This window comes from Pleurodeles waltl, chromosome 4_1, assembly GCF_031143425.1.
Source record: "Pleurodeles waltl isolate 20211129_DDA chromosome 4_1, aPleWal1.hap1.20221129, whole genome shotgun sequence".
In the NCBI taxonomy this organism is placed as follows: Eukaryota; Metazoa; Chordata; class Amphibia; order Caudata; family Salamandridae; genus Pleurodeles; species Pleurodeles waltl.
In genome coordinates this window covers 709629918-709657012 of record NC_090442.1, presented here as the reverse complement: position 1 = coordinate 709657012, position 27095 = coordinate 709629918, and the positions used below count along the sequence as shown (strand labels likewise).

The following is a 27095-nucleotide window of genomic DNA, read 5'->3' as shown; positions in this document are numbered from 1 at the left end:
ACAGAGACAGCGGCACCGAGACACGCCGAGAACAAAGAAGGTTTCTTCGGAGCCTAAAAAGACTTCCGAAAAGGTTTCGGTTCCGAAACAGCCAGCCTCGGAGCCGAAAACTAGTTCCTATACAGAGGAACAAGGATTAACCTCCCAATTACATTGATTTGGAGAGGAGCTTCAATCTGCAGAGCCTGACTACACACAAAGAAGGCTTCATATTCATGAGGACACAGGGAAGATAACTACTCTTCCCCCAATCAAAATAAAAAGGAAACTTTCCTTTCAACAAAAAGACAGGCAACCACAGGCAAAGGTGGCAAAGAAAACAACCCCACCACCGTCTCCACCACCATCAATACATGCATCACCGGCAACAACTCCACCACTGATGCACTCACCAGCTCATACCACGATGAGTCAGGATGATCCCGATGCATGGGACCTCTACGATGCTCCAGTGTCTGACAATAGCCCAGACTCTTATCCTACAAAACCGTCACCACCTGAGGACAGTACATCCTATACACAGGTGGTCGCAAGGGCAGCCGAGTTCCACAATGTGTCCTTACATTCAGAACGAATTGAGGATGACTTTCTCTTTAACACCCTATCCTCCACCCATAGCCAATATCAAAGCCTTCCCATGCTCCCAGGAATGTTAAATATTTCAGGATCCAGTTAAAGGCAGAGCCGTAACTCCAAGGGTGGAGAAAAAATATAAGCCACCGCCCACTGATCCAATATATATTACAACACAACTAACGCCAGACTCAGTAGTTGTGGGGGCAGCTCGTAAGAGAGCCAACTCTCATACCTCAGGCGACGCACCACCTCCAGACAAGGAGAGCCGCAAATTTGATGCGGCGGGAAAAAGGGTTGCAGCACAATCGCCAATTCACAAGCACTTTTGGCAAGATACGACAGGGCTCATTGGGATGAAATGCAACATTTCATCGAACACTTACCCAAAGAGTTCCAAAAAAGAGCGCAACAGGTGGTGGAAGAGGGACAAAGTATCTCAAATAATCAGATACGGTCTTCCATGGATGCAGCAGATACAGCTGCAAGAACAATAAACACTGCAGTCACAATACGGAGGCACGCATGGCTGCGCACTTGGGTTCAAACCAGAGATCCAACAGGCTATGCTCAATATGCCGTTTAATGAACATCAATTGTTTGGGCCGGAGGTAGACACTGCCATCGAAAAACTCAAGAAGGACACCGATACAGCCAAAGCCATGGGCGCACTCTACTTCCCGCAGAGCAGAGGCACATTTCGGAAAACACCTTCTAGGGGAGGGTTTTGAGGTCAACCCACAGATACCACAACCTCACAAACAAGACCTACCTACCAGGGCCAATATCAGAGGGGAGGTTTTCGGGGGCAATTTAGAGGGGGCCAATTCCCAAAAAATCGAGGAAAATTCCAAGGCCCCAAAACCCCTCAAAATAAGCAGTGACTCACAAGTCACACACCCCCATCACATAACACCTGTGGGGGGAAGACTAAGCCAATTTTACAAACTTTGGGAGGAAATAACAACAGACACTTGGGTCTTAGCAATTATCCAGCATGGTTATTGCATAGAATTTCGCCAATTCCCTCCAAACGTCCCACCGAAAACACACAAGATGTCAAAACAACATATAGATCTTCTAGGACTAGAAGTTCAAGCGTTGCTACAAAAGGACGCAATAGAATTAGTACCAACTCAACAGAAAAACACAGGAGTTCACTCACTGTACTTTCTAATACCCAAAAAGGCAAAACTCTGAGACCAATACTAGATCTCAGAACACTAAATACCTACATAACATCAGACCACTTTCACATGGTCACGTTACAAGACGTAATACCACTGCTCAAACAGCAAGACTACATGACAACATTAGATCTAAAAGATGCGTATTTCCATATACCAATACATCCTTCACACAGGAAATACCTAAGGTTCGTATTCCAAGGAATACATTACCAATTCAAAGTGTTGCCGTTCGGAATAACAACTGCGCCAAGAGTCTTTACAAAATGCCTGGCAGTAGTAGCTGCACATATCAGAAGGCAGCAAATACATGTGTTCCCGTACTTAGACGACTGGCTAATCAAAACCAATACGCTGGAACAGTGTTCACAGCACACAAAATATGTCATACAAACCCTTCACAGGCTAGGTTTCTCCATCAACTACGCGAAGTCACACCTTCTGCCGTGTCAAACGCAGCAATACTTTGGAGCGACAATCAACACAGCAAAAGGGATTGCCACTCCAAGTCCACAACGGGTTCAAACATTTCACAAAGTAATACAGGCCATGTATCCAACACAAAAGATACAAGTCAGAATGGTAATGAAACTACTAGACATGATGTCTTCATGCATAGCCATTGTCCCAAACGCAAGATTGCACATGCGGCCCTTACAACAGTGCCTAGCATCACAATGGTCACAAGCACAGGGTCAACTTCTGGATCTGGTGTTGATAGACCGCCAAACATACCTCTCGCTTCTATGGTGGAACAGTACAAATTTAAACCGAGGGCGGCCTTTCCAAGACCCAGTGCCACAATACGTCATAACAACAGATGCTTCCATGACAGGGTGGGGAGCACACCTCAATCAACACAGCATCCAAGGACAATGGGACATACATCAGAGACAGTTTCACATAAATCACTTGGAAATGTTAGCAGTATTTCTAGCGCTCAAAGCATTTCAACCCATAATATCCCAAAAATACATTCTTGTCAAAACGGACAACATGACAACAATGTATTATCTAAACAAACAAGGAGGGACACACTCGACACAGTTGTGCCTCCTAACACAGAAAATATGGCATTGGGCGATTCACAACCACATTCGCCTAATAGCACAATTTATTCCAGGCATTCAGAACCAGTTGGCAGACAATCTCTCTCGAGATCACCAACAAACCCACGAATGGGAAATTCACCCCCAAATACTAAACAATTACTTTCAAATTTGGGGGACACCTCAAATAGATCTATTTGCAACAAAGGAAAACTAAAAATGCCAAAACTTCGCATCCAGATACCCACAAGAGCAATCCCAAGGCAATGCTCTATGGATGAACTGGTCAGGGATCTTTGCATACGCTTTTCCCCGTCACCCTCTCCTTCCATATGTAGTAAACAGGTTGAGTCAAAACAAACTCAAACTCATACTAATAGCACCAACATGGGCAAGACAACCTTGGTACACGACACTACTAGACCTGTCAGTAGTACCTCATGTCAAACTACCCAACAAACCAGATCTGTTAACACAACACAAACAACAGATCAGACATCCAAATCCAGCATCTTTGAATCTAGCAATTTGGCTCCTGAAATCCTAGAATTCGGACACTTGCACCTCACACAAGAATGTATGGAGGTCATAAAACAAGCTAGGAAACCTACCACTAGACACTGCTACGCAAACAAGTGGAAAAGATTTGTGTATTACTGCCAGAATAATCAAATTCAGCCATTAACCGCATCTCCAAAAGATATAGTTGGATATTTACTACATTTGCAAAAATCAAATCTAGCTTTCTCTTCCATAAAAATACATCTCACCGCAATATCAGCTTACCTACAAATTACTCATTCAACTTCACTATTTAGTTTATGGAAGGCTTAAAAAGAATCATACCACCAAGGACACCACCTGTTCTTTCATGGAACCTCAACATTGTCTTAACAAGACTCATGGGTCCACCTTTCGAGCCCATGCATTCTTGTGAAATGCAATACTTAACGTGGAAAGTTGCATTTTTGATTGCCATCTCATCTCTAAGAAGAGTGAGCAAGATTCAAGCATTTACCATACAAGAACCATTTATTCAGATACATAAAAATAAAGTAGTTCTAAGAACAAATCCAAAATTTTTACCAAAGGTTATCTCACCGTTCCACTTAAATCAAACAGTAGAATTACCAGTGTTCTTCCCACAACCAGATTCTGTAGCTGAAAGAGCACGACATACATTAGACATCAAAAGAGCACTAATGTACTACATTGACGGAACGAAACTAATTAGAAAAACAAAACAACTATTTATTGCCTTTCAAAAACCTCATACAGGAAATCCAATTTCAAAACAAGGCATTGCTAGGTGGATAGTTAAGTGCATTCAAACCTGCTATCTTAAAGCAAAAAGAGAGCTGCCTATTACACCAAAGGCACACTCAACCAGAAAGAAAGGAGCTACCATGGCCTTTCTAGGGAATATTCCAATGAACGAAATATGTAAGGCAGCAACCTGGTCTACGCCTCATACATTTACCAAGCACTACTGTGTAGATGTGTTAACTGCACAACAAGCCACAGTAGGTCAGGCTGTACTAAGAACATTATTTCAAACTACTTCAACTCCTACAGGCTGAACCACCGCTTTTGGGGAGATAACTGCTTACTGGTCAGTGCACAGCATGTGTATCTGCAGCTACACATGCCATCGAACGGAAAATGTCACTTACCCAGTGTACATCTGTTCGTGGCATGAGTCGCTGCAGATTCACATGCGCCCACCCGCCTCCCCGGGAGCCTGTAGCCGTTTAGAAGTAGATCTTGAACATTTGTACATTTGTAAATATATTACTTTAACCTTTATTATGTACATACGTATTCATTCCATTGCATGGGCGCACTATTACTAATATACACAACTCCTACCTCACCCTCTGCGGGGAAAACAATCTAAGATGGAGTCGACGCCCATGCGCAATGGAACCGAAGTAGGAGGAGTCCCTCGGTCTCGTGACTCGAAAACACTTCTTCGAAGAAAAACAACTTGTAACACTCCGAGCCCAACACCAGACGGCGGACTGTGCACAGCATGTGAATCTGCAGCGACTTATGCCACGAACAGATGTACACTGGGTAAGTGACATTTTCCATATATATATATATATATAATGTGTGTAATTAAAAAAAATCTCCTTACCTTGTAGCCATGCTGCTCCTGTGTCGCTGCCGTCGCACTCCAGACACATGCTCCCAGCCTGCCTTGCGCCAATCATGACACTGCTCAGAGCAGAGTTATGATTGGCTGGAGCGCCCGGCTGGGAGCCTGTGCAGGCTCTCTCCAACACGCCACCATAGTGCCAGGTTGGAGAGAGCCCTTGTGCGCATGTGTGTTTGGCCAGCCCGAGACGGCCGGCCAAACATACAAGTGCACGAAGGGGAGTGCTCTCCCCTCCATGCTCGTCACCCCCATGGCCCGCCCCTTTAGAATCAGCGTTTATTGTTGTTTTGTTTCTAAAGGTTGCAGCTCCTGCTGTTGCTGTCGGGCGACGATTCTCCGCCCTAACGGAGGAGCCACCCCTGACTGTCTCATTTTGATATAGTTTATACAGAGCCATCTTCCTACAGCTGGTTTTGGAAAAAGGCAGCCGGCTTGGGCCAGGAGGCTCAATGAAGAAAACCCACGCTGCCCAGGGAAGTTTTCATGTTGAAGGACTTAGGGACACTGTTGGTCAAGCTCCCCAAGGTCCAGGGGCTCCGGATGCAGGGGTGTCCTTTGATGTCAGAAAACACATTACTGGGCGTTCGCAGTCAGGTGGAGTCTTCAGATCGTGGCTGCAGGCTTGAAAGCACATTGGACTCAAGCTCGGAATCGCTGTGCAACTTTGTCAGGACCCGTGGGCCACTCTGACCATGGCCGTGGGTGTTGGATGCAAGGGGGATTCCGGGTGCGGTTTTGCCGTTCCTCAGGGCAGGGTTCTTTTTCTTTACAGTTTTTTTCCGGACAGGTAATTTCTCCTTTGTCGAAGGCAGTCAGTCCTTCCAGGGTTTGGAAGTCTCTGGGCTGCAGGACGAGTCATTTTTTGATGTAGAATCGTTGAGGGCTGCAGACAGACCAATAAGTCTGGGGCCGAGTCAGTTTGTGCCTGCAGTCTTCTCTGCTGGTGCAACACTGTAGTGTCCGGCTCTTCTTAGGTCTTCAAGAATCTGATTTCCAGGGTTCAGGACTGTCACCTAAATACTCAATTTAGGGGCGGTATAGGGAGTGCCAGGCGGTAGCCAATGGGCTGACCACCTTCAGGGTGACTACACCTTTCATATAACCACTTCTGCAGGGAAGTGGGCACAACCCGAACACTAGTGGCCTAGTTCCTTCCAAACAAGATAGAGGAATTTAAAAAGTCGTATCCACTTCAGCTCATCCACCTTAGCGGTGGGACTGGCATGAAGTGGGCACTCCTAATTTAACTAATTTTCCCGCCTTTGCTGCCGCCAAAAGTGTGATCAGGACAGCGGGATTGGTCATCTCCACCATCTGGAGAGACCTGGGTCACATTACAAAGGCAGCAATGCCTTTGAAGCTTCCCGGCCCTGTGTGTCCATTATGCCTAGGAGAGTAACACCTCTGTCCAGTTCAGGCTTTTGTCTCTGGGCCTTGAGAGCACTGTCGCTCACCGTGGGGGTCCAGAAAAGCTTCTGTGGTGGCTGAACTGGTCAGGACCAGTCAATCAACACACTAGTAGCTGGTAGTTTTTCAGTGGGAACCTCTAGGGGGCCTTTTTTGTGCAGTTCATAATAAATCCATCACTGGAATCGGTGAGGGTTTATTACTCTGAGATGTTTGATATCAAATGTCTTAGAGTTCAGAGAAGCCATCTTGTAACTGGATAACTCGTAATAACCAATGCCTAGCACTTGCATTTAAAATAGCTTCCCTATGCACTTACTATGTCTCAGAATCGACAGAGGCATAGCAGGGGCATATCTGCTCTTGCATATATGCCCTCACATGTAATATAATTCACCCTGCCTTAAGGCTGTAAGGCCTGCTAGAGCGGTGACTTACTTGTATTGCATGCATTGTTTAGAGGACATGGCACACAGGCTTGTGTGGCAGGTTTTGTTTACAATTTTGGAAGCCCCTTGTCACGCGGCCTCCAATGGCAGTCTGCATAAAGTTGATGCTGGGTCCCTCAGAGTGGCAGAAGTTCTGAGCAGCTCTGAGGGGCCCTCCTCAGGACCCATGTCTTAGTTACCAGCGTTACCAATTCCTAGGGAACTATAGGGGTCTGAAGGGCCTGGTCACTTGGGGATCGAGTGACCAGGTGTCTTGTTTTACGGAAGGAACACTGGCACTTGGGACCTGGTTAGCAGGAACCCAGAGCACTTCAGTCGAAGTTGCATCTAAAAACCATGCCAAAAGTGTGTGTGCGTGGGGGGTCTAGGGCACTTCAACTAAAACCCAGCTCCCTACAGCAACATTTATATTGCAGTGTGGGTACATGGGGATTTTGGGCCATAGCTCAGCAGAGACCCAGGAAAACCTAGCAAAGCATTTTTGAAAACTAGACTCCTGGGGGAATACAGGTGGGGTAACTTGTGTGGCTTTCAGCAGGTTTTCTTACCCAGAACCTCCAAACTTTGACCAAAACAACACATTTTCCTCACATTTCTGTGACAGAACATTCTGAAATATGGGGAGAGCCACAGATGTCTTACCATTTAGCATACCCTCAAGTCTACGGATAAAAATGGTACACCAGTTGTTTGGTTTGGCCTAGTACGAGCAACAGGAAAGGCCCCAAAACACAACATGGACACCACATTTTTCCACTCAAAACTGACCTGTTTTTTCCAGTTTGGGTTGCTGTGGATTTTGAGCCTTATCTCAGCAGGGACCTAGGGAAACCTAGCAAACCTTGAACCCTATGAAGTGGTCGTGAGCACCATGGTAACAGAAACAATTACACAATCTCTCTCTCTCTCCCTCTCCCTCTCGCGCGCTCTCTCTCTCTCCCTCGCTCTCTCTCTCTCCCTCTCCCTCTTGCGCGCTCTCTCTCTCGCACTCTCTCACTTTATCTCTCTCTCTCACGCACACACACACTCTCTCTCTCTCGCTCTGCCTCTCCCTCTAAGAATAGACATTTTAAATAAAAGCATTATCTGATAGTCTTCTAGCCACAGATTCCTTACCTTTGAATTTTTCCAGATGTCAGACTGGCTCTGGAAATTTAGATGGCATCAATCAGCTCTGCGTGGCGTCATTGTGACGTCGGTGCTGGATGTGATGTGCTCTGTGCCTATATAGCAGCCATCCTGGCACGCTGACGTCTGTTCTTTTCGCACCAGTTAGCGCAGATCCGGAAAGACCTACCCATTGTCAGTTTTTGAATGAGGTTGTTTTGACTTTAGGTGAAGCTTTTTTTAGAAGGTTTTTCTCCTCGTGTGCAGGAATGTTACCTAGGAACGCCAGCATAAAGTGCTCTGGCGCTTGTCACTGACCGATGTCGGTGACAGACCCAAACCTTGTTTGCCTTTGGTGCCTCAAGCACATCCACGATGTTAAGACCTGCGTTGACTGCTGCACTATAAACCCAAAGCCCCTGAGGGAGTGGTCCCTCAAGCTCCTGGTGTGTGGCTTGATGAGGACGCCTTGATGGTCTCGAGCCTGGTCGAGAGGATTTTCCCGGGATCAGTCGCAGAATCCAAGATCTTTGTTGCACTCAGTCATCAGACCACTCTGGTAAGTCCCACTGCAAGAAGAAAAAGAGTAAGAAGTGGAAGATGTCTTAGACTTCACAATGTCTATCAAAGTCATCCGACAAGACGAGGAAGCGTTGTCCTTCAAGTCCTGGTACCACGGTTGAACCAGTGCCTGTGCCAGCCTTACGCCTCCCAGAGTTTTTGGAATCCAGAGTGCCCCCCTCCAATTCCTAGAGGTTTATGAGATGATGCACTTCATATTTGGGTGGCCCATTCCCTCTGGCGTGCCCTTGGACCCCGCAGCTTCAGGAGGGGCCTCTACTGGTTCCCCATCAGCGGTTCTGATGTCACTCAGGTCCTTTGGATCCACACCCTCCAGTGGCATCATCCCCATTCTAATTCACAACTCGGAGATGGAGCTGGAGAGGCATTGTCCGCCTGTTCCTGCACCGACTTGACTCATGCTGCCCAGGTCAGTTCTGAAGCCCTATTCCCATGGGCTTGGACTCGGGTAGGAGTCAGAAGAGTGTTTGGACCTTGAAGAATGCCTGTCTCTAGACCCCAACTTGACTGGTGTGAAGACCTGGCAGATGCCAATGGACTGGATACTTCTCCAGATATTGGCATGGTCTCATCCTAATGTGGCTACACAAGAGGGACCCCCAATTGCAATGGTGGTGAGAAAAGCTTCTGAGGTCCCTGACCTTCAATTGACTAATGTCTTGATGGAGGTGCTTCGGTCAGGAGTGTCCACTCTGAACTGCTTCTCCCATTTAACAAAGCCCTCACTGACTTACTGCTAGGGTCTTGGTCCAAACCCTGCACAGGGGTTCCTTTGAACAGGTCTATTTCCTGCCACCACCTCCCTGCCACAAGGGATCTCAGTTTCCTCACTGAACACCCTACCCCGGAGAGCTTTGTGGTCCAAGCCTCAACCTCCAGTGTGAATACTGGTGCATACACTACCACCTCACCGGACAGGGAATCCAAGAGACTGGATGCCTTAGGAAAGAAAATGTTTTCTCCCACCAGCCTGGCACTGCCATCTGTGACCACTGCATGCCTTTTGGGCTGTTACTCCCACATACTGTGTGATGTGGTTGTGGAGGTGCTGCCAGTGGTCCCAGAGGAGGCCCGGCCCACACTCTCCCATGCTGTTGCTGACAAGAGGGATGCAGCCAAGTTCACGATCCTATGTTGACTGGACACCACCTACTTGCTGGGCAGAGCAGTTTCATCACTGGTAGCCTTAGGGCACCACACCTGGCTGAGGACAACTGGCATTTCAGGGGATGTCCAAGCATTGCTTATGGACATGCCCTTCTATAGCACCCATGTCTTTAGAGACAATGTGGACTCAGCGCTGGCACGCTTCACGGATAGTATGACTACGGCCAGATCTTGGGCCTATCCATGGCCCCTCACCAACCCCAGTCTGCCTTTTGCTCCTTTTGTGGCCACAGAGGGGGCTTCCAACCACATCTTTACCCACCCAGCCACCACGGCATGCAAGCTTTGCAGCCTTTGCATGCACAAGGATTCAGTACCCACAAACCTTGTAGGTCAGGCAGCCAGAGGTGTAGGGCTAGTCCGCTGTCAGCTGCAGCCTTCAGACCCCCTTAGTTTGCCCTTATTCCATCACTCTGAGGCCAGATATGCCATTACCTGCCCCACAAGTGAATTCTGCCATTAGACCATTTGGTTCTTCAATTTGTCCGACTGTCGGATTATAACATTTGACCATGGGGTTCTTGAAATTGTCCAAATGGGCTTCTCCCTCCCCTTCATGACCACCCCTCCACCCATTCCATCTGCTTGCAAAAACCTGCTAGAAGACCACCTTTCCCTTCTTCCCCAGAAAGTGATTGGTCTCTAAGCCAAGGGAGGTATGCGGGGGTGTTGATATCAGAAAATGGTCCTGGTTGCTAGTCACACTTCTTTCTTGTGCCCAAAAAGGATAAAGGTCTTTGTCCTAAACTTGAACTGCACCCTCTCAACTTTTTTCTCAAGAACAAAAAAATGAGAATGTTCATGCTTGCTCAAGTCCTGTCTGCCCTGGACCCAGAAAACTGGATAGTAGTTTTGGACTTGCAAGACGCTTACTTCTACATTCCCATCAAATGAGGTCTCCTTCTCGGACTGATGTCCATTCGAGGGGCCGTTCGAGGAGTGGGTGACAGCAGTGGTTGTAGCTCATTTGGAGATCTTAGAGGCTATAGTCTTCCCCTATCTCGATGATCGGCTGTTGAAGGCAGGCATGCCCCAGGCTGTGGTCTCCCACCTCGAGACTACATCAGACTGCCTATACTCTCTGGGGTTCGCTATAAATGTACCAAAGTCACAGCTGACTCCCTCTCAGATGCTTCCTTTCATCAGAGCTGTTCTGGACACAGCGCAGATTCTGACTTATCCTCCTGAATGGCGAGTCCTAATATTCAGGCTATGCTACTGATGTTTCAGCTTATGTCCTGGATTTCAGTGCGAATGACAGAGGATGATGCATCCTGCTTGTGACATATCCTTAGTGGCATATGTGGGCCCTGCAGTGTGACCTGAAGTTCCAGTGGGCTCAGCATCAGGGGAATCTCTCTGACTTGGTCCAGATCTCTGAGGGAACTGTAAAAGATCTGTAGTGGTGGCTAAAGAACCATGATTGGGTCAGCAGCAGACCCATCTCCCCTTTCAAACCAGATCTGACAGTGGTGACAGCTGTGTCTCTCCTGGGATGGGGCCGCCATCTGGGAGATGTGGAGATCATTGGCCTCTGGTGTCCGGTGGAATCTAGATTCCACATCAACCTACTGAAGCTCCAGGTGATCTATCTGACATTGAAAGCCTTTCTACCCTCCATCAACGGAAGGCTAGTGCAGGTGCTCATAGACAACACCAAGTGATACTCCAACTGTCAGGGCGGGGTGGAGTTGTGGACCCTTTGTCAAGAGACCCCACTCCTCTGGACATGGCTGGAACATCAGGGCATATCCCTGGTGGCTCAAGACCTAGTGGGGTCTCTGAACGCCAGAGTAAACAAACTCAGCCGTAGATGCCTAGCAGATCACAAATGGCCTCTCAATCTGGAGTTGGTGCAAGGACTCTTTTAGCAGTGGGGAGAGCCTTGATTAGATTGGTTTGCCACCGAAGTTCTGCATGCTGGAGTTTATAAGGCTGCTTAAGTTCGGAGATGCTTTTTGTCTCAAGTGTAGCTGAGGCCTCCTGTGCGCCTTTCAGCTCATACCACTTCTGCCCAGAGTTCTCGAAGATCCAGAACGACCAGGCCCAAGTAATTCTTGTGACTCTGGTCTGGGCTCAGAGAGTTTGGTATCCCAAGATGTTGAGCATGGCAGCGGTCCTTCCGTCAGGCTGCCTCTTGGGGAGGATGTCCTGTCGCAGCAGCAGGGGAGGATTCTCCACACGAACCTGTCAGTGCTTCGCCTTCAGGCGTGGAGATTGAGAGATGACAGGTGACAGCTTTCAACCTTCTGCCTTAAGTCTTGTCAGCCAGGTGTCTTTCTTCCAAAACAGTATATGCTGTGTATGTTGGAGCGGATTTGTGGCATGTGTACAGAAAAACAGATTGACCCCCCCCCCCCCGCCCCATGCCATCTCCCTTCCCCTCTCTCAGGTTCTTCTCTTTATTCTCTCTCTTGCCCAGCAGGGCTCTGCTCTGGGCACTCTCAAGTGGTATCTTTCTTCCATTTCAGCCTTCTTGAATCTGCTTGATCAACCTTCCCTCTTAAAATGCCCTGTTGTCAACAGATTCCTGAAAGGGTTAGGATGCATGTTTCCACCTTCACCCTTCATCATGCCTCAGTAGGACCTTAACCTTGTACTCACTTTCCTCATGTGCGCTCCCTTTGTGCCTCTAGGCTTCCAACAATCAAGACGCCCTTCCTCATGGCCATAACTTTGGCCCAGAGGGTCAGTGAACTTCAGGCCTTATCATGGAAGCCTTCCTATCTGAGTATTTATCCAGTCATGCTGGTTCTGCGAGCTCGGGCCTTTTTTCTACCAAAATTATTTTCTACCAGAAGTCACCCCATTTCATGTAGGGCAATCCATCACCTTGCCTCCTTATTACGCTCCGCCACATCCATCCAAGGAAGAGGAGCGACTTCACCATCTAGACCCAAAAAGAGCATTTTTGTTCTACCTTGATTGCACTAAGGAGTTCTGGGTCAACAACCAACTCTTTGTGGGATATGTCAGAGTGAAGAAGGGAAAGGCAATACAAAAGTGAACCATCTACCATTAGATCGTGTTCTGCATTAAGATCTGGTGTACATTGGCAAAAAAGCAACCCCTGGAGGGTTTGAGTGCTCATTCAACCAGAGCAAAAGCTGCAACCGCTGCGTTAGCACGCAGAGTTCCAGTTCTGGTCATCTGTCAGGCAGCAACATGGGCCCCATTGCATACGTAAACAAAACACTACTGCCTGGTCAATTAGGTCCGTTGCGGTGGGCATTTTGTCCTGCTAGACATTTTAGTGTGAAACCTCCGGGGAGGTATTACTTGGTTATCTATTTAGAGGTAAGGAATCTGTGGCTAGATGTCTCTGTCAGATGAACAGGGTACTTACCTTTGGTAATGCCTTATCTGGTAGTGACTCTGTCTAGCTGCAGATTCCTTACTGACCCACCCATCCTCCCTGCTCTGCAAGCCAGTTCTAGGTTCAGGATTGCTCCCTTTTCAGGGCCCTAGTTTTCCACACCATTGGTCAGCGTTATTCGTGGCTCCACGTGCCTGGCATGTAAAGTCGCGAAAAGAAACTGAAGTCAGAGTGCTAGAGTGGTGCCTATATAGGCATCATGCACGTCACTTCCTGCATGGTCATCGACGCCAGGCGTAGCCAATCAACTCAACCTACCAGCACGCAGGGGTACTGCTCACAAACAAAATTCTGGCTCCAGCCTAAAACCTGGGAAAATTCTAAAGGTAAGAAATCTGCAAGATAGTCTCCATCAGAAAAAGCATTACTGAAGGTAATTAACTTGTTCTATTGTGACAGGAATAACCTGTTTCTTACTACCGCTTTAAAAAAAAAAAGAAAACTACACAGGACAGCATAAAAACAGCAAGAAGACACAATACAAACAATTATAAAATAAACATTTCCCACATGCTTAAAATATAATCTAAAACCTACCACCCTAAAATCCACTTCTATTTGCTACACTGAGAGAGCATGGAAAGCAGATAAAATTCCAGTCTAGAGTTTCGTAAGGAGAAGCGACGCACTGCATACATTGTTGACATCAAAACCTGTTGTCAGCAGAGGTGTGAAGGCAGTGTTCACTGCGAAGGGCACACACATGCTATGGTAGCAGCCTTGCTCTGGGACTTGGCTTCATCAGCCTTGTGTGACAAGCGCAACTTCAAAGTGTGCCAGCAGTAAGTGAGACCGTCTTCTGGCAGAATGCCAGGCGATAATCTGGGTGAAGGACCTCTCTACTAAATGGTCAAAAGGCAGTCCTTATATACTGTATCTTATCAGAGACTGGAATTTATGACGGAACAGAACATCAATTCAGACTACATTATTTTGACTATATGTTAAAACTTTGTTGCTATTTGACCTAGTGATATGTAGATGCATGACCAGACTTAAGTCGCAGCAGGTGTTATAGCTATGTCATCAGTCAAATGACCTGCTGCTTTCACAGTTCTTAGAAGGATAATGTTATACAACAACTACGTCAAATGGCAGACATGACAATGATTCTGCATAAACTGAGAAAGATGGCCACCTAGATGTTCTAAAATGGCGACAGGGCCTATCTAGAATAAAGCCACTTGATTGTGACCTTAGAGGCTTCATGTCCATATAAAAGCCAAACGGACTGACAAATATCCTTTCACTGTTGCATCTGGACTGCTCTGTCAGGCTAGTGAAAGAGCAAAATGAAGATTATCAGTTAGGTGAGTGTTAAGAGGATCTATGGAATTGTCCTCGCACCATTTGAGAACTTTAGCCCATCTCTTAGCATAAATGGATTTGGTTGAGTGTTTTCTGTAAAATATCTGCCACCAATTTAGGATAAAGAGAAAAAGAACTCTGGTTGCCCCGTTCAATGTCCAGGCATGTATGTGCATGCTCTGGAGGTGGGGCTGTAGAACCTGCCACTGCGAGCGGAGGTCTGCCCTGTGAGGGAGACAAAGTGGCGGACCGATGGAGAGGTGTATGAGTTCTGCATACTCCACCTACATAGCCAGTCCGCTGCAATCAATATACCTTGGCCTGGTTGAGGAGAATGCTCCTCAACACCCAAGGAATCAAGGGTATGGGAAGGAGCCCATAAAGAAACTCAGAGTCCAGCTATAATTGAAAGGTATCCTCCAGTTACTCCTGCATGGGATAATGGAGGTTGCAAAATGTTGCAGTGCATGTTTGAGGGAAGTGGAGTGTCCCATAGACAGAAGATATTTAGTAGTTCCAGATGGGACCGCACCTGTGATTGGCTAGATGACGCCTACCAAGGCTGTCCACATGTACATTGAGCTCTCTGGCTAGATGATTTGCTACTACCCACGTTTGGTGGTCCTGAGCCCAGGACTAGATTGCATGTTCCATTTGATTGATGTGTAAAATCTGTTCTTCTGATGACCAAAGGCCTCTGATCTCCAGTTCTTCCAGACGAGCTCCTCACCCTAAAGTGAAAGCATCAGTAATCACGGTTGCCGGAGGAGGAGGTTAAAAAGGTTTTCTCTGAGAAAGGTTGCCGTTTCCATTCACTATTGTAAATTCTTTGCAGTGTTCCTGGAGATCTTGATGGACGCTTGTAAATCTCCTTTGTGCTGGAATATTGCCTTCGGAATCACCACTAGAAAGCCCTTGTATGCCAGCATGCATGTGTGACTAACACAATGCATAAGGCTAGGAGTCTGAGCAGATGTAGGACCTTCAGGACAGGAATGGCCACTCCATTCAGAAACATCCGAATCATAGTCTGAATATCTTGAACCCTTTTAGGAGGAGGGAAGGCTTGAGTCAATGTGGTGTCCAGTACTGCCCCCTATGAACAGGATACCCTGAGAAGGCACTAGGTGAAATTTGGCTTGTTTATTGAAAATCCCATGTCGACCAACAACTGAGTTGTTACTTGCAAGTTGTGAGACACTACCTCCATGTAACTGGCCTTGATAATCCAATCAACCAAGTTAGGGAATATCATGATTCCCGACCTTCTGACGTGCTGCTACCACATCCATCACCTTTGTGAAGACTACAGTTCAGAATCCTAAGGTCTTAAATTGGACGCAAACCACTGTTGCTTTTGGGGCTCATGAAATACCGATCTTGTCCCTGTTCTGGAACCAACTCTGCTGCCCTTTTAAGAGTAGGGATTGGGCCACCTGTTGGAGGATCTGTAGATGTTCCTGAGTCAGTGGGTGTCATTTGAAGGGGCGAGGAGTGGGGGGGGATGGAGGAAATAGTCATAAGGGTAGGGTACATACCTTTTCCATAATTTGTAATACTCAGAGGTCTGATACGCACTGAAATCAATGTAGAAATTGAGATATCATTCCTCCTACTGGTAGAGTGTGGTTCAAGATGGGGGGAAGCTAGGGCTACTGTCCTGTTTTTTACTGAGGAAGAGGAGGTAGAAGGAGGAGTAATCCGAGGGGCAGGGAAGGGAGGGAATCTGTCTTCCTCCAGTATATCCTCTGTAACTTTTGTAAAGGAGATTGGATGTCTGCTGCTGTTGTTGTTCTTGCACTGATTGTTGACACCCCGATATGAAAACCCTCTGGTCTGTGATTGAAGGCCAAGTGATAGAGCTGTGGCTGTACTCTCTTTAAATCATTCTAAAGCAGAACCTGCCTTTGCTCCAAACCGTTTGGAGCCATCAAATGGCAAATCCATAAGAGTATTTTGCACAGGCAGTGAAAAACAGCAGAGTTTCTTAGACAGGCATGGTGGCAGACTGATATTGATATCCCCATAGCTCTTATGACTGATTTAGCAGTATCAAGCTCTGTATGACCTAGCTAGCCGCTGCTTGACCATCAGTAGTTAGTTTTGAAAAATTAGCTTTGTCTTCTGACGAGAGTTTAGGTATTATGTTTGTGCTAAGTCTGGTAATGCATGATATATTTTCCTAAGAGGCATGTTGCCTTTAAAAATGTAAGTGCCATGGTACCTGGCGAGAACATCTTTTTGGCAGGTTGTTCAATTTTCTTGGCTTAACTGTCAGAGGAAGCAGACTGAAAGGAACCAGGAGTAAGCTTTGTTGAGCAAGAGGTTTGAATTGCCAAACTCTCTGGAGACAGATGTGACGATGGGAATACTGGGTCTCCAGGAGCTGGTTTGTAGTGTCTTGCTATCGATCTGGAGACCACTGCAGTAGTCGTAGGTTTCTCCCATAACGCTAGGATAGGTTTGGTCAAAACCTTATTAAAGGGCAGCAAAGGTTCTGAGTTATGTGATTATTGAATGGAAAACCACTGTCAATATATTAGACTTTAATTGTGTGATTGGGAGAAGCAAGTCTTAACAGCTCTGCTGATTTTTGCACCACTGAATCAATCAATCAACCAGTGATTTGTAAAGCTCGACTAATCACCCCTAGAGTCTCAAGGCGTTGTTTGTGGGTGTGCTGCTCAGTCGAAGAGCCAGATCTTGAGGTCCTTCCTAAACTGCTTCAGTGATGCAGTCTGCCTGAGCTTGAGAGGTAGTGTTTTCCGTGTCCAGGCTGCTAGGTAGGAGAAGGATCTTCCTTCTGCTGTGCAGAATAATATGATGCCACCTCTAGAGGTGGAAAACCTGTTGAAGACAAGAGCTCCCACGTTGTCCTTTACACCTTCAAAATCTGAGCCAATACATAATTAGTCATCTTTTTCACTCTCATCTTCTTGATAAAGAAATGTTGTCTCCAAAGAGAAATCGTTCCTCATCCAAAAACCTTTGTGCTTCTCTTCAAGGTCAGTGGAGTAATAATACACCTTGAGGAAACTCTATGGTTTATAAAGTTGCCGGTGGTATCAACATTGGCGTCTATGGAGAAGGTTCTGTCACTGGTGGGACAAATTCCAGCGCTGGTGGTGAATTTCCCTTCAATGACGAAGCAAGAACTAGTTGAGGTGGCGTACTTCGTGCCATCGGAAATGTGGGTGACAGAGTTGGCCACAGATACTGGGCCAGAAAAATAAAGGACAAGAAATGTGTTGGCTGGTACAGTGCAGGAATGCCTCCCAGTGTATAAGCCACTGGACCCATGGGGCCTTACAAGATGTTATCACGGCTCGGTTGAAGATAAAAAAACATAGCATTACGAAGTCGGCTTGGATCTGTACCCAGAGTTGGAAAGGAAGGGTATAAAGTATCTTCTCGTGGTTGAGGAATCAATGCCACAGGACTTATGGATCCGTGGATGAGGATACTGGATGTGGCATCAATTGTATCGGAGCCGTTGGCACCAAGGGCATCGGTTGCGGTATAGAGTTGTCAAAATCGGCCCTGGGGTGACCTCTTCTTGATCTTCAGCAAAGAGTGGCTGAGTGGTCACGACTTCAGAGATTTGTCTTTGGAGGATCTATGACAGGGTTCATTGCGTTGCTTCTTATGTTTCATCTTCAAAGATCTGGAACATGGAGGGAATTATGTTTTTTAATCCAGTGCTCTAGCCATAAGTAGTTTGGATTCTCTTCCCTTCAAGGCGTTTGGATTTATTTGTTGGCAGTCTCTACAGGCATTGCCCCTAGGCACCAAAGATAATTTTTGTGAGGGTCAGTGATGGACATTTGACCCTCACAATTTCGATATGTCTTGAATCCTGACTTTCATCGAAGGTGAAATGGCACAAGAAAACCACCAAAAATCCTAAATTGGCAAGAAAACGTTGAAAAATTAACATATGCGCTGAGGAGAGTTGACAAGCTCTGTGTCGCGTTGAAGGCATAGAAAAAAGGAGCTGGCATTATTATGCTGACAGGGTCAGTTTTTGGCTCTAGTGGCGTCATGCAGCATTGTGTGCGGAGCCGTGTTGGAGTTAGCTACTCAACTGGCATAAGAGATCCATGGAAAAGTTTCTGGGCTAAGCTGGCACATGGGAATATACTAAAGGTGAGGAATCTGCAGGTAGATGTATCCGTCATAAACTTAACGTTTATGAAATTTAATCTCCATATAATATTAAATTCTTAAAGACTATTGTGGCCCCTTAACTGCAGGTTTTTTCAGCACCACCAGTATCCTTATACGTCATTTTGAACATAGATGTATTTCCTGGTCAGTTTAAGATAGAATTGATAGTGACAATGAAGTGGAAGTGAAAGCCCGCTTAAAGTGTCATATTCCTTGTAAACATAATGAACAGTATTTCTTGCTTTGATAAGTATAAGCTTAGATGCATTTTGTGCATACTAGAAAACAACTTTTGTTCTTGTTTGGAGGTAGTATTTTGTGTAAAATGCTCAAAACTGATTGATTTTTATTCGTAGCTCATTTTCCTCTTTCTCTATAGGTTTTCCACCACTTGTTGTTTAAAAAATAGATAATAGATCCCAGGTTGGTATTTTGGAAGCCTGTTTTATTGTGGCTGTTACCTCTGTATAGAGGATTAAAGTGTCTATTTTTTCAAATACGCCTTAAACATTGATTATATGGACAAGGTGCCCCTTGACCCGATCCTTCCTTTTGCATTATGTTTTGTTTGAGTTCCATCTGAAAGTACTGACTGAAGGATCTCTGACAAAAGTTAGTCATTTTGTAATATATGGTGGCAACACCAAAGAAGGCAGGTTTCAAAGATCTCTGCCTACATTATGCAAGGTGTCCTCATTTAGGCATCCATGTGCACAGTTAGGGCCAAGTCAACCTTAGATGCCTTCCAGGTTCCTTTGCTCTCAACTCCTATATATAAAGTAATCTCTGAAATTAATACACATTAACCCCTCCAGCATACACTGAAATGTTTGACGGGAAGATTCTAGCTATTTTCTTGGCTATTTTGTTGACAAAGTAGCCAAGATTACTTCTCTTTTTTATGAGGATGAGAACATTATAAATCACCTTTCATGTTATGGCTAGTCTCAATCAATATCAATTTAGCTTCTGTTTATCAGTTTGTGTTACTGAAGATTTTTCCATCTCTAGTTGCCACCAGTCAGCCTACTGTATTGGTTAACTCAATAATCTCTGCCAAAGCAAAGTTGGTATTGGCCTCAAGTGTAGCTAGGCAAAGGGTGGTAAACCACTGCTGAGAAGGATCTGCATTAGGCCCTGATCTCAGCAGCTGTTATCCTATTTCAATTTGAGGTCAGACAGTGATTTTTCTCTGATGAGTCCAAATCACACTTGATCAGCTGGTTTGTTCCGCGTGTCTACACTTTCAAAACTTTTCAGTAACGACTAAATGATACCCTTGCCCATTCTGCTTCCAGGCTTCATTGCATGATTTTACATGTTTGTTGGTGACCTCCGATTACCATAAATCTTAAAGGCACTAATATGGGATTGTATGGAAGGTACTTAATGTATTCTGTTATGCATGAGCGACACCAGGCTCATTATTGTGCTTTGCATTAAAGCAATGTCATTGAGGCCACAGTCTCTGTCCTTAAGATCTGAGATTCCTTAAATGGACATTGCCATTATACAGCTACCTATCGTGCTGCCAAAGCCACTGCTACAGTAGTGCAAAGTGTGTATTAAAAACACATTATATTGACGAAAATGTTTACATTCAGCATTCCGTGGAGGGCTAGGGTGTTCGAAACAAATTGGCTTTTACAAAAAAATAACTGCTTGTATAGTTTACAGGTAAGAGGTTTCTTCAACCAAAAGCTAAGGGGAAACTGAGCAAAAGAAATTCCATACGAAAATCTAAACAGAATATATGGGAACTTTCACACAGGTTGCAGAAAGAAAAAATGAAATTGCACAGACATACTAACAAGCCCCTACACATTACATTTCCCTACTTGCCCTCCTCTCCCTGTTATTCCCAACCTTCCAGGACCTCAGAGTTTTCAGAATTGTAAGAAGATCCTCGCTCTCTCTTTAAAAGGTCCAGCAGGGCCTTCCACAACCTTAAGTGATGAGGAACACGATTGACTGTATCAGTGAGGCTCATGTGCACATCACACACTTACCTGCGTGCAAGTCTCCATTATACTCACAAAGTCAGGTTGTGTGTGGCACACATCCATTACTAATTATATAAGCCTCTTAGCAGTTGATGACAATGTGCACAACATGACAAACAAGGAGTAGGGTGAATGTGCTCCGATAAGAGGATGTGTTTATATACATCTGGCAAAAGATAATGGGTTTTGTACTGCTACTGAGCCAAAATGTTGTGTCGGCTGAAGGAGTCCTTGTCGGCTGAAGGGAATAGGATTAACTTAAATACAAGGTGTGTGAGAGCTGATGTTGAAGACTATATGGTGGATGTTGGACCATTTTATGTTCTTTTGTCTGTCATGAAAAACTAGACTTAACATTTGTGAATTAGCCCCATTTTTTCATGAAACATTTTTTCTCCTTTTAGCTATCATGGATGTTGTTTTGTCACAAGCATGTGGAACCATCTTAGTAGGAGACCCTCATCAACAGATCTATACATTTCGTGGTGCAGTCAATGCACTGTTTGAAGTGCAGCACACACACATATTCTATCTTACACAGGTAAGAGCTAAATCAAATATTTATCTGGCTAATAAAATTCAATACCAACACAAAAAGATGATGGACGGAATGCTAAACCTGGTCAGATATTCAACTCCAGTCACAGACCTGGGTTAAATCTATTGTTTTTTTTTCACTCTACATGCCACCCCAGTTTGGACCCAGCCATATGCAAATCCATCTTGACCTTTCTCCCCATGGGAACAGTCCAGCCCGAACTGCCAGGCCAGGCCCTCCCTGGATCCAAAACAAGAATTCTGGGACCGGTTTCAAGGTATTACCACTCATCAGCCAGGCTAGCTTGATTCCTGTGGCACAGTGAGCACGGGACCCACGTCTGGATACCCTTCCATCTTATGCAGACAATAGCAAAAGAAAACATTGATGGACGAAATTCTGAACATTGTCAAACATTCACTCCAAGTCACAGATCTGTGTTAAATCCATTGTTTTTTTGCTCACCATGCCACCCCAGTTTGGATCCTGCTGTATAAAAATCAGTCTTGACCCTGGTCGCCAGGGGGAGCAGGATCAAGACTGATTTGTATATGGCTAGGTTCAAACTGGAATGGTGCGGCGAGCAAAAAAAACAAAAAACGATGCATTAAGGCTCAGATCTTACTGGAGGTTAATGTTTGACATTGTTTAGCATTCCGTCCATCATCTCTGTTTTTTGCATTTGGCACTTTAAGTTGAAACAGTATGCCCATACGTGGGTTACATGCTTACTATGCCACCGTATTCAAGCTAGCCTGGCTGATGAGGGGCGATGCACCAAAACCGGTCCCAAAATCCTTGTTTCTGGTCCAGGGAGGACCTGGTCTGGCAGTTCTAGCTGGATTGGTCCCATGGGTGCAGGGTCAAGACTGATTTGCATATGGCTGGTCCGAACTGGCAAGGCGTGGCAAGCACAAAAATAATGGATTTAGGCCCAGATCTGTGACTGGGGGGTGAATGTTTGACATTGTTCAGAAATCCTTTCATCATCTGTGATCACACCATCTGTCAGTTATTGATTGTTAGATAACAGTATATCTTAGCCACTTTAGTGGCATTTTAGTACTTTTCAAATCCCCAAACTGGAGCATCCCATTGGTTATTTTTGTCACAGTCCTGCTCACCCATATCATCTATGCTACTTCTTTAAAATCTTTAGCATTCAGGGGAAAGCTAAGTTTAAACTGTATGTTTTCAGGCTTTATACGGTAGGTTGCTGATCTTTATTATTTATACTCAGGGGCTATGTCTCAGCTCGAAAATGGTGTTTTAATACTGTAGTAGCATTGCTGCCACAAGCATGGTCTTTGTAGCAGCTTTCTAAATGTTTTCAAAAAAGTTCAAAAATGTTTTCTTGGACAATAAAGAGATAATTAGTCACTGTTTTACATAAGTATTAAGGTTGTTTCTCACGTACATGTAGAATTGTAAACACTTTTAAAAGAAAAAACTCTATTACAAAGTTACTATTTGTAATCTAAAAGCGGAGGCACATTCATCAACAATGAAATAAACGTTCACACTTGAGCTGAGTTTCTAATTCATTATTCCCATTTTGTACCTGCTTCCTTCGATCCTGCTATGCAGCTTACAGTAATTTATCTTGCACTATTCAAAACCGAAAAGGATGCAAGAATATACTTAATAAGTATGTTCAAGAAATAATAGAAACAGTAAAGCAAATGCAATATTGTATTTAAATAAAAGTACTGAATGACCAACCGCGCTGGTATGCACACTAACAATGTTCATATAACAACTTAAAGCGGCTTGCTCCTGAGGAATTGCCATGAGACAGAGCTGAGGGTCCATAACGTAGCAGCAATACCTTTATGGGTGAAGTGGATATTCCTGGCAGTTTGAGACTATTAGAAAATTACACCCAATGGAGTGGGGAAAAAAGTCTCTTGGGATTCAAACAGGGTTTAAACTGCCAAGCAGCTCTATCCAGTTCCTCCTCATTTCACAGTTCCTGCTGTCCATGTTTGACAGTTAACTGCTACAGGCACAGCTACAGCAGTAACTGTCAAACTTAGGCAGCAGAAGCTGTGAAAGGGGGGTCAAGCGTCTGTAGCCTATTTGTCTCCACTAGCTTTTTCTTCATTTGGCAAGATAGAGAAGTTGACTATAATTTCCTCCTCACTACTTTTGCTTCTCCAACAATCACTGCATACAGATGGCAATGTGAAACACAAGGGATGGGAGGAAAAATAGTTCTATAGTTTCTGAGTTGTACACCATCTGCCTCTCTCATTTCTTTGTGTAATTCAACAAACCCCTTGGATTGGCAGGGCATCATGAGAGTAAGTTATAGTAGATTATGACATGTTTGCAGTGGCTGATATTGTTAATGGCTTGCTGCTGCACCACTGTCTTGAATAGAACTGTCAAAATTACAGTGCCCTGATTAAAAAAAAAAAAAAAATGTGATTGTCTTTTGTCATCACCAAAATGGTTTTGTAGTTTAGCCATTTTTAATGTAGCTTTATGCGCGTTAGCTTAACGTATTAGGCCTCTGTGCACTTCGCCCTAGATGCATTTTATTCAACCTTGCACTGTTATTTTACAATAACCAGTTTCACGGTCTTGTTTTATTTCATTCTATCATACTGTTTAGCTTACTTCAGCACTGTGTTCTCAAACAATACATTCTTGCTCGCTCTGTGCTTCAGTCAAGGCTACAGTCTGGTACATTGCCGGTAAACGTGGTAGAAAGTTTAGTCTCTAGTGTTCGTAGAAAGTACACATCCTTACGTAGGGACATTTCTTAGAACATCTGCGTGTTAGTTATAAAAACACTTTCTAGTCCTAGTACACGTCAGAGGTAGATTCTGACCAGTAACCTACAACTAGATGCTGACTGCCCGTTGCAGATGCTGATGCAGATTACAGGCCTTTGCTCAGGTATGAGGGTTGATGTCCTCCCTGGGGAACCTGAAAGGCAGGTTTAGAGCTTAACATGCTGTGCTCAGAATATAACTTAGAGAGAACCTAATCTAGTTGCACTATGATAGCCTTATTCTTGTGCTTCACTCTCATCGTCACTATTTTAATCCTACTGTGTTGTGTAGTTCTCCTTATTGCAGCTCGCAGCTATCTAAAATGCAGTCGTTTTATTAAATCAATCTTTAAAACATAAACTGCCTTTGTCATTTCTATATGAGACCGCATTGTGTATGAGAGAACCGGTTGTGACCTGAGTGACCACGACTTCCCTGGGAAGTACTAAGATGTCACGCACTCGGCTGCTTAATTGTCTCTTCCCTTAGGAAGAGATGAGGCACTGCTGGTTAGCTGGAACAAAACCCAGATTTGGGGCGACAAGGGTCCTTCACCGTGGGTCAGAGTTAGTCCCCCACACTGCGAACGATCTTGCCGCCCAAAACTCCAGTAGTCTCATTAGGATAATGAGAACCTATGCAACAGTTTATTCCTTTGGATGCTTTTAACTGTAAATTCCTCACCTTTACAAAGTTCGCCATACTGATTCTAGACATTTTCATAGTAGCGCTCCTGGGTACCACCATGTGACACTGCAATTCCGTATTGAATTAATTCCGCCAGCAAAGTGACAAAGCGGAGCCGAATGTAAGCGCCACTCCTGCACTAAAGTCAGTTCTTTTTTTTTTCCAGTGCCCTTGAATGCAGATCCAGAGTTATGCTCCCTTTTCTGCTACCTTTTTTCATCATTAGAAAAGTTCAAACTGAACTCCAGTGTGGAAGGGAATAATGTTCAAACTATGTTGTGACCGCCGCAAACAGACGTCGATGACAGACCCTCACAAGTTGTGCCTCTAATGTTGGTCTCGGGGCACAACTTGTAAGGTGGACTATACTAAATGGAGACAGTGGAATTAAGCATGCCAGTTTTGGGGGACCACCCCCTCCTCAGCCAGACTAGCCTAAATCCAGTGGCACACTGGGCATGGGCTCCACGTCGGGGCATACCCTTCTCACCTAAGGAGACTACAGCAACACAAAAAGATGATGGATGGAATGCTAAACATTATCAAACGTTCACCCCAGTCACAGAAATCCATAGTTGTTTTGCTTACCATGCCACCCCAGTTTAGACCCAGACATATTCAAATCAGTCATGACCCTGTTTCCCTTGGGAACAGCCCACCCCAAACTGCCAAGCCAGGTCTTCCCTGGACTGGAAACAAGCATACTGGGACTGGTTTCATCCCTCATCATCCAGGCTAGCTTGAATCAAGTGGCACAGTGATTTTTAAGGGGCAGAGCACATACACTGAGTCCTGTTTAGCAGGGTTCGGGGCATTTCAGAGTCATTACATCAGTACCCAGTAGTTAAAATGTGGGCAAAAGGTGGGGGTTTATCTACCAAAAGCCTGTTTCCTTATACATTCCCCCACCACCTCTGGTGGGATAGACTCTCCTTCCATCTTCTTTTCTGTCATATCAGGGGGACCCCCTAAATCTTAGCAGTTGCCTGAATGTCTGTGATTTCTTGGAAGTCAGGAGGGGCTTCCCCAGGGCCAGTCTTGGATCCTCCCCTACATGGGTAAATTGCCCCTGGGTCTCTAACGAGGAGTAGCCTGCCTCTTCCACCTTTACCTTTTCTCTTGGGACTGTGTCACTGAACCTTAGGGACAGGACTCCAGGATTCTTGGGGCTGTCAGTGCCCTGGGCGGTTTCCCCTTCGGGGCTCGGACCACTCTGGAAGATCTTTGCCTACAAGACAATCTAGGGGGAGGTCAGGACTGACTACCACCCTATGCCAGACGAGGGTACCCCCCCCTACCTCTAGGAACACTAAGGCCACAAGGTGGTCTGTGACATCCCCTGGAGTTACTCTAACTCTCCTTAGCTCTTCTGGCAAATACTGGTCTTTGAACAGTAAACTGTTCCCCACTATGTTGTAACTGGCACCTGTGCCTCTCAGGGCAGTGGTTACAATGCCATTCATCTTGCGGTGTTGGAAGTACCTAATCACGCCCTTCAGGTTCACCAGCTTACCACCCTTTTCCCAGATCAAAGCTACTAGGACCTCCTCATCTGAGGTATCCTTTTCAAAGGCTACACTAGTCACCCCAGTGCTAACCTTCTTCCTATTCTGGAGCATGCCGGTGGTGTCCTGCCTGCAGGGAGCCAAAATCAGCCTCTTGTCTAAGAGTTTCTGTAGCATTGGGTCCTCACTACTGTGCTTCCTAGAGGTGGGCTGGGTCCTTAGTCCCTCCTTAGGATTCGTGGGTTCTGAGGGAACCTCTTTGGTAGGTGTACTACTTTCCTTTTTTCCTCTCTGTGGTCTCCCACTTTCTGGGATCATTGTCCTGGATCTTCTTGGGTACTCTTGTCCTAAACCAGTCATCAGCTATCTTGCCCAGCTCTCTCGTTCTAGTTAGCTTTGAGTCTACTAGATGTTGGAGTAACTTCTCTGAAGGGCAATTTGTAAGGATGTGCTCTTTGACCAACAAATTGTAGAGCCCGTTATATGTAATTATCTTGCTACCTTTTATCCAACCATCCTTGGCTTTTACTGATGCATCTATTAAGTCCACCCATGTCTGTGTTTCCCGACCCTTTATGTGATGTCCTAAGCTCATGCCTGCGTTCCTCGGGAGTCAGACCAAACAACTTTAACAAGTGCTGCCTTCAGGTGCGGATAGGATTCTGCTACCTCATCCTCAATTGTAAGCAGCCTATGCCTAACAACTACTGTCATTAACTCCCAGAGTAGTGTCACCCAATGTTGTGTAGCCACCTTCCTCATTTTGAGAGATCTCAGCCAGCCAGCCAGTAATCTAGGTCAGCCCCTGATACATAGCCAGGGACAGTCTCTTTGGGTGATCTCACTTGAACACACCTGTCAGATACTAAAGTGCCTCTATTTTCATCACCGTTCTCTGTGGACCTCATGCCCAGCTTGACCCTTTTTTCTTCAAGGGTTAGCTCCTTGTCTTCCAGGGCAGGGCTCTCTCCTCCAGCTCCCAGGCTAGAAGTTTTTGAAGGGATCCCCTTCTGCTATTTGAGCTCCCCCAAACTGCTGGCTTTAGAGTG

General features: G+C 45.4%; 1 protein-coding gene across 2 annotated transcripts in view; it reads left to right on the top strand.

Annotated features, from left to right (window-relative positions):
• Window positions 1-27095, top strand: part of FBH1 (F-box DNA helicase 1) — a 925111-nt gene that overhangs the window by 460684 nt on the left and 437332 nt on the right. For both annotated transcript variants that reach the window (XM_069229276.1, XM_069229275.1), the window contains one exon: window positions 20941-21077. In XM_069229276.1, coding sequence (XP_069085377.1) covers window positions 20941-21077 — 137 coding nt within the window. The remainder of the gene's footprint in view (window positions 1-20940; window positions 21078-27095) is intronic.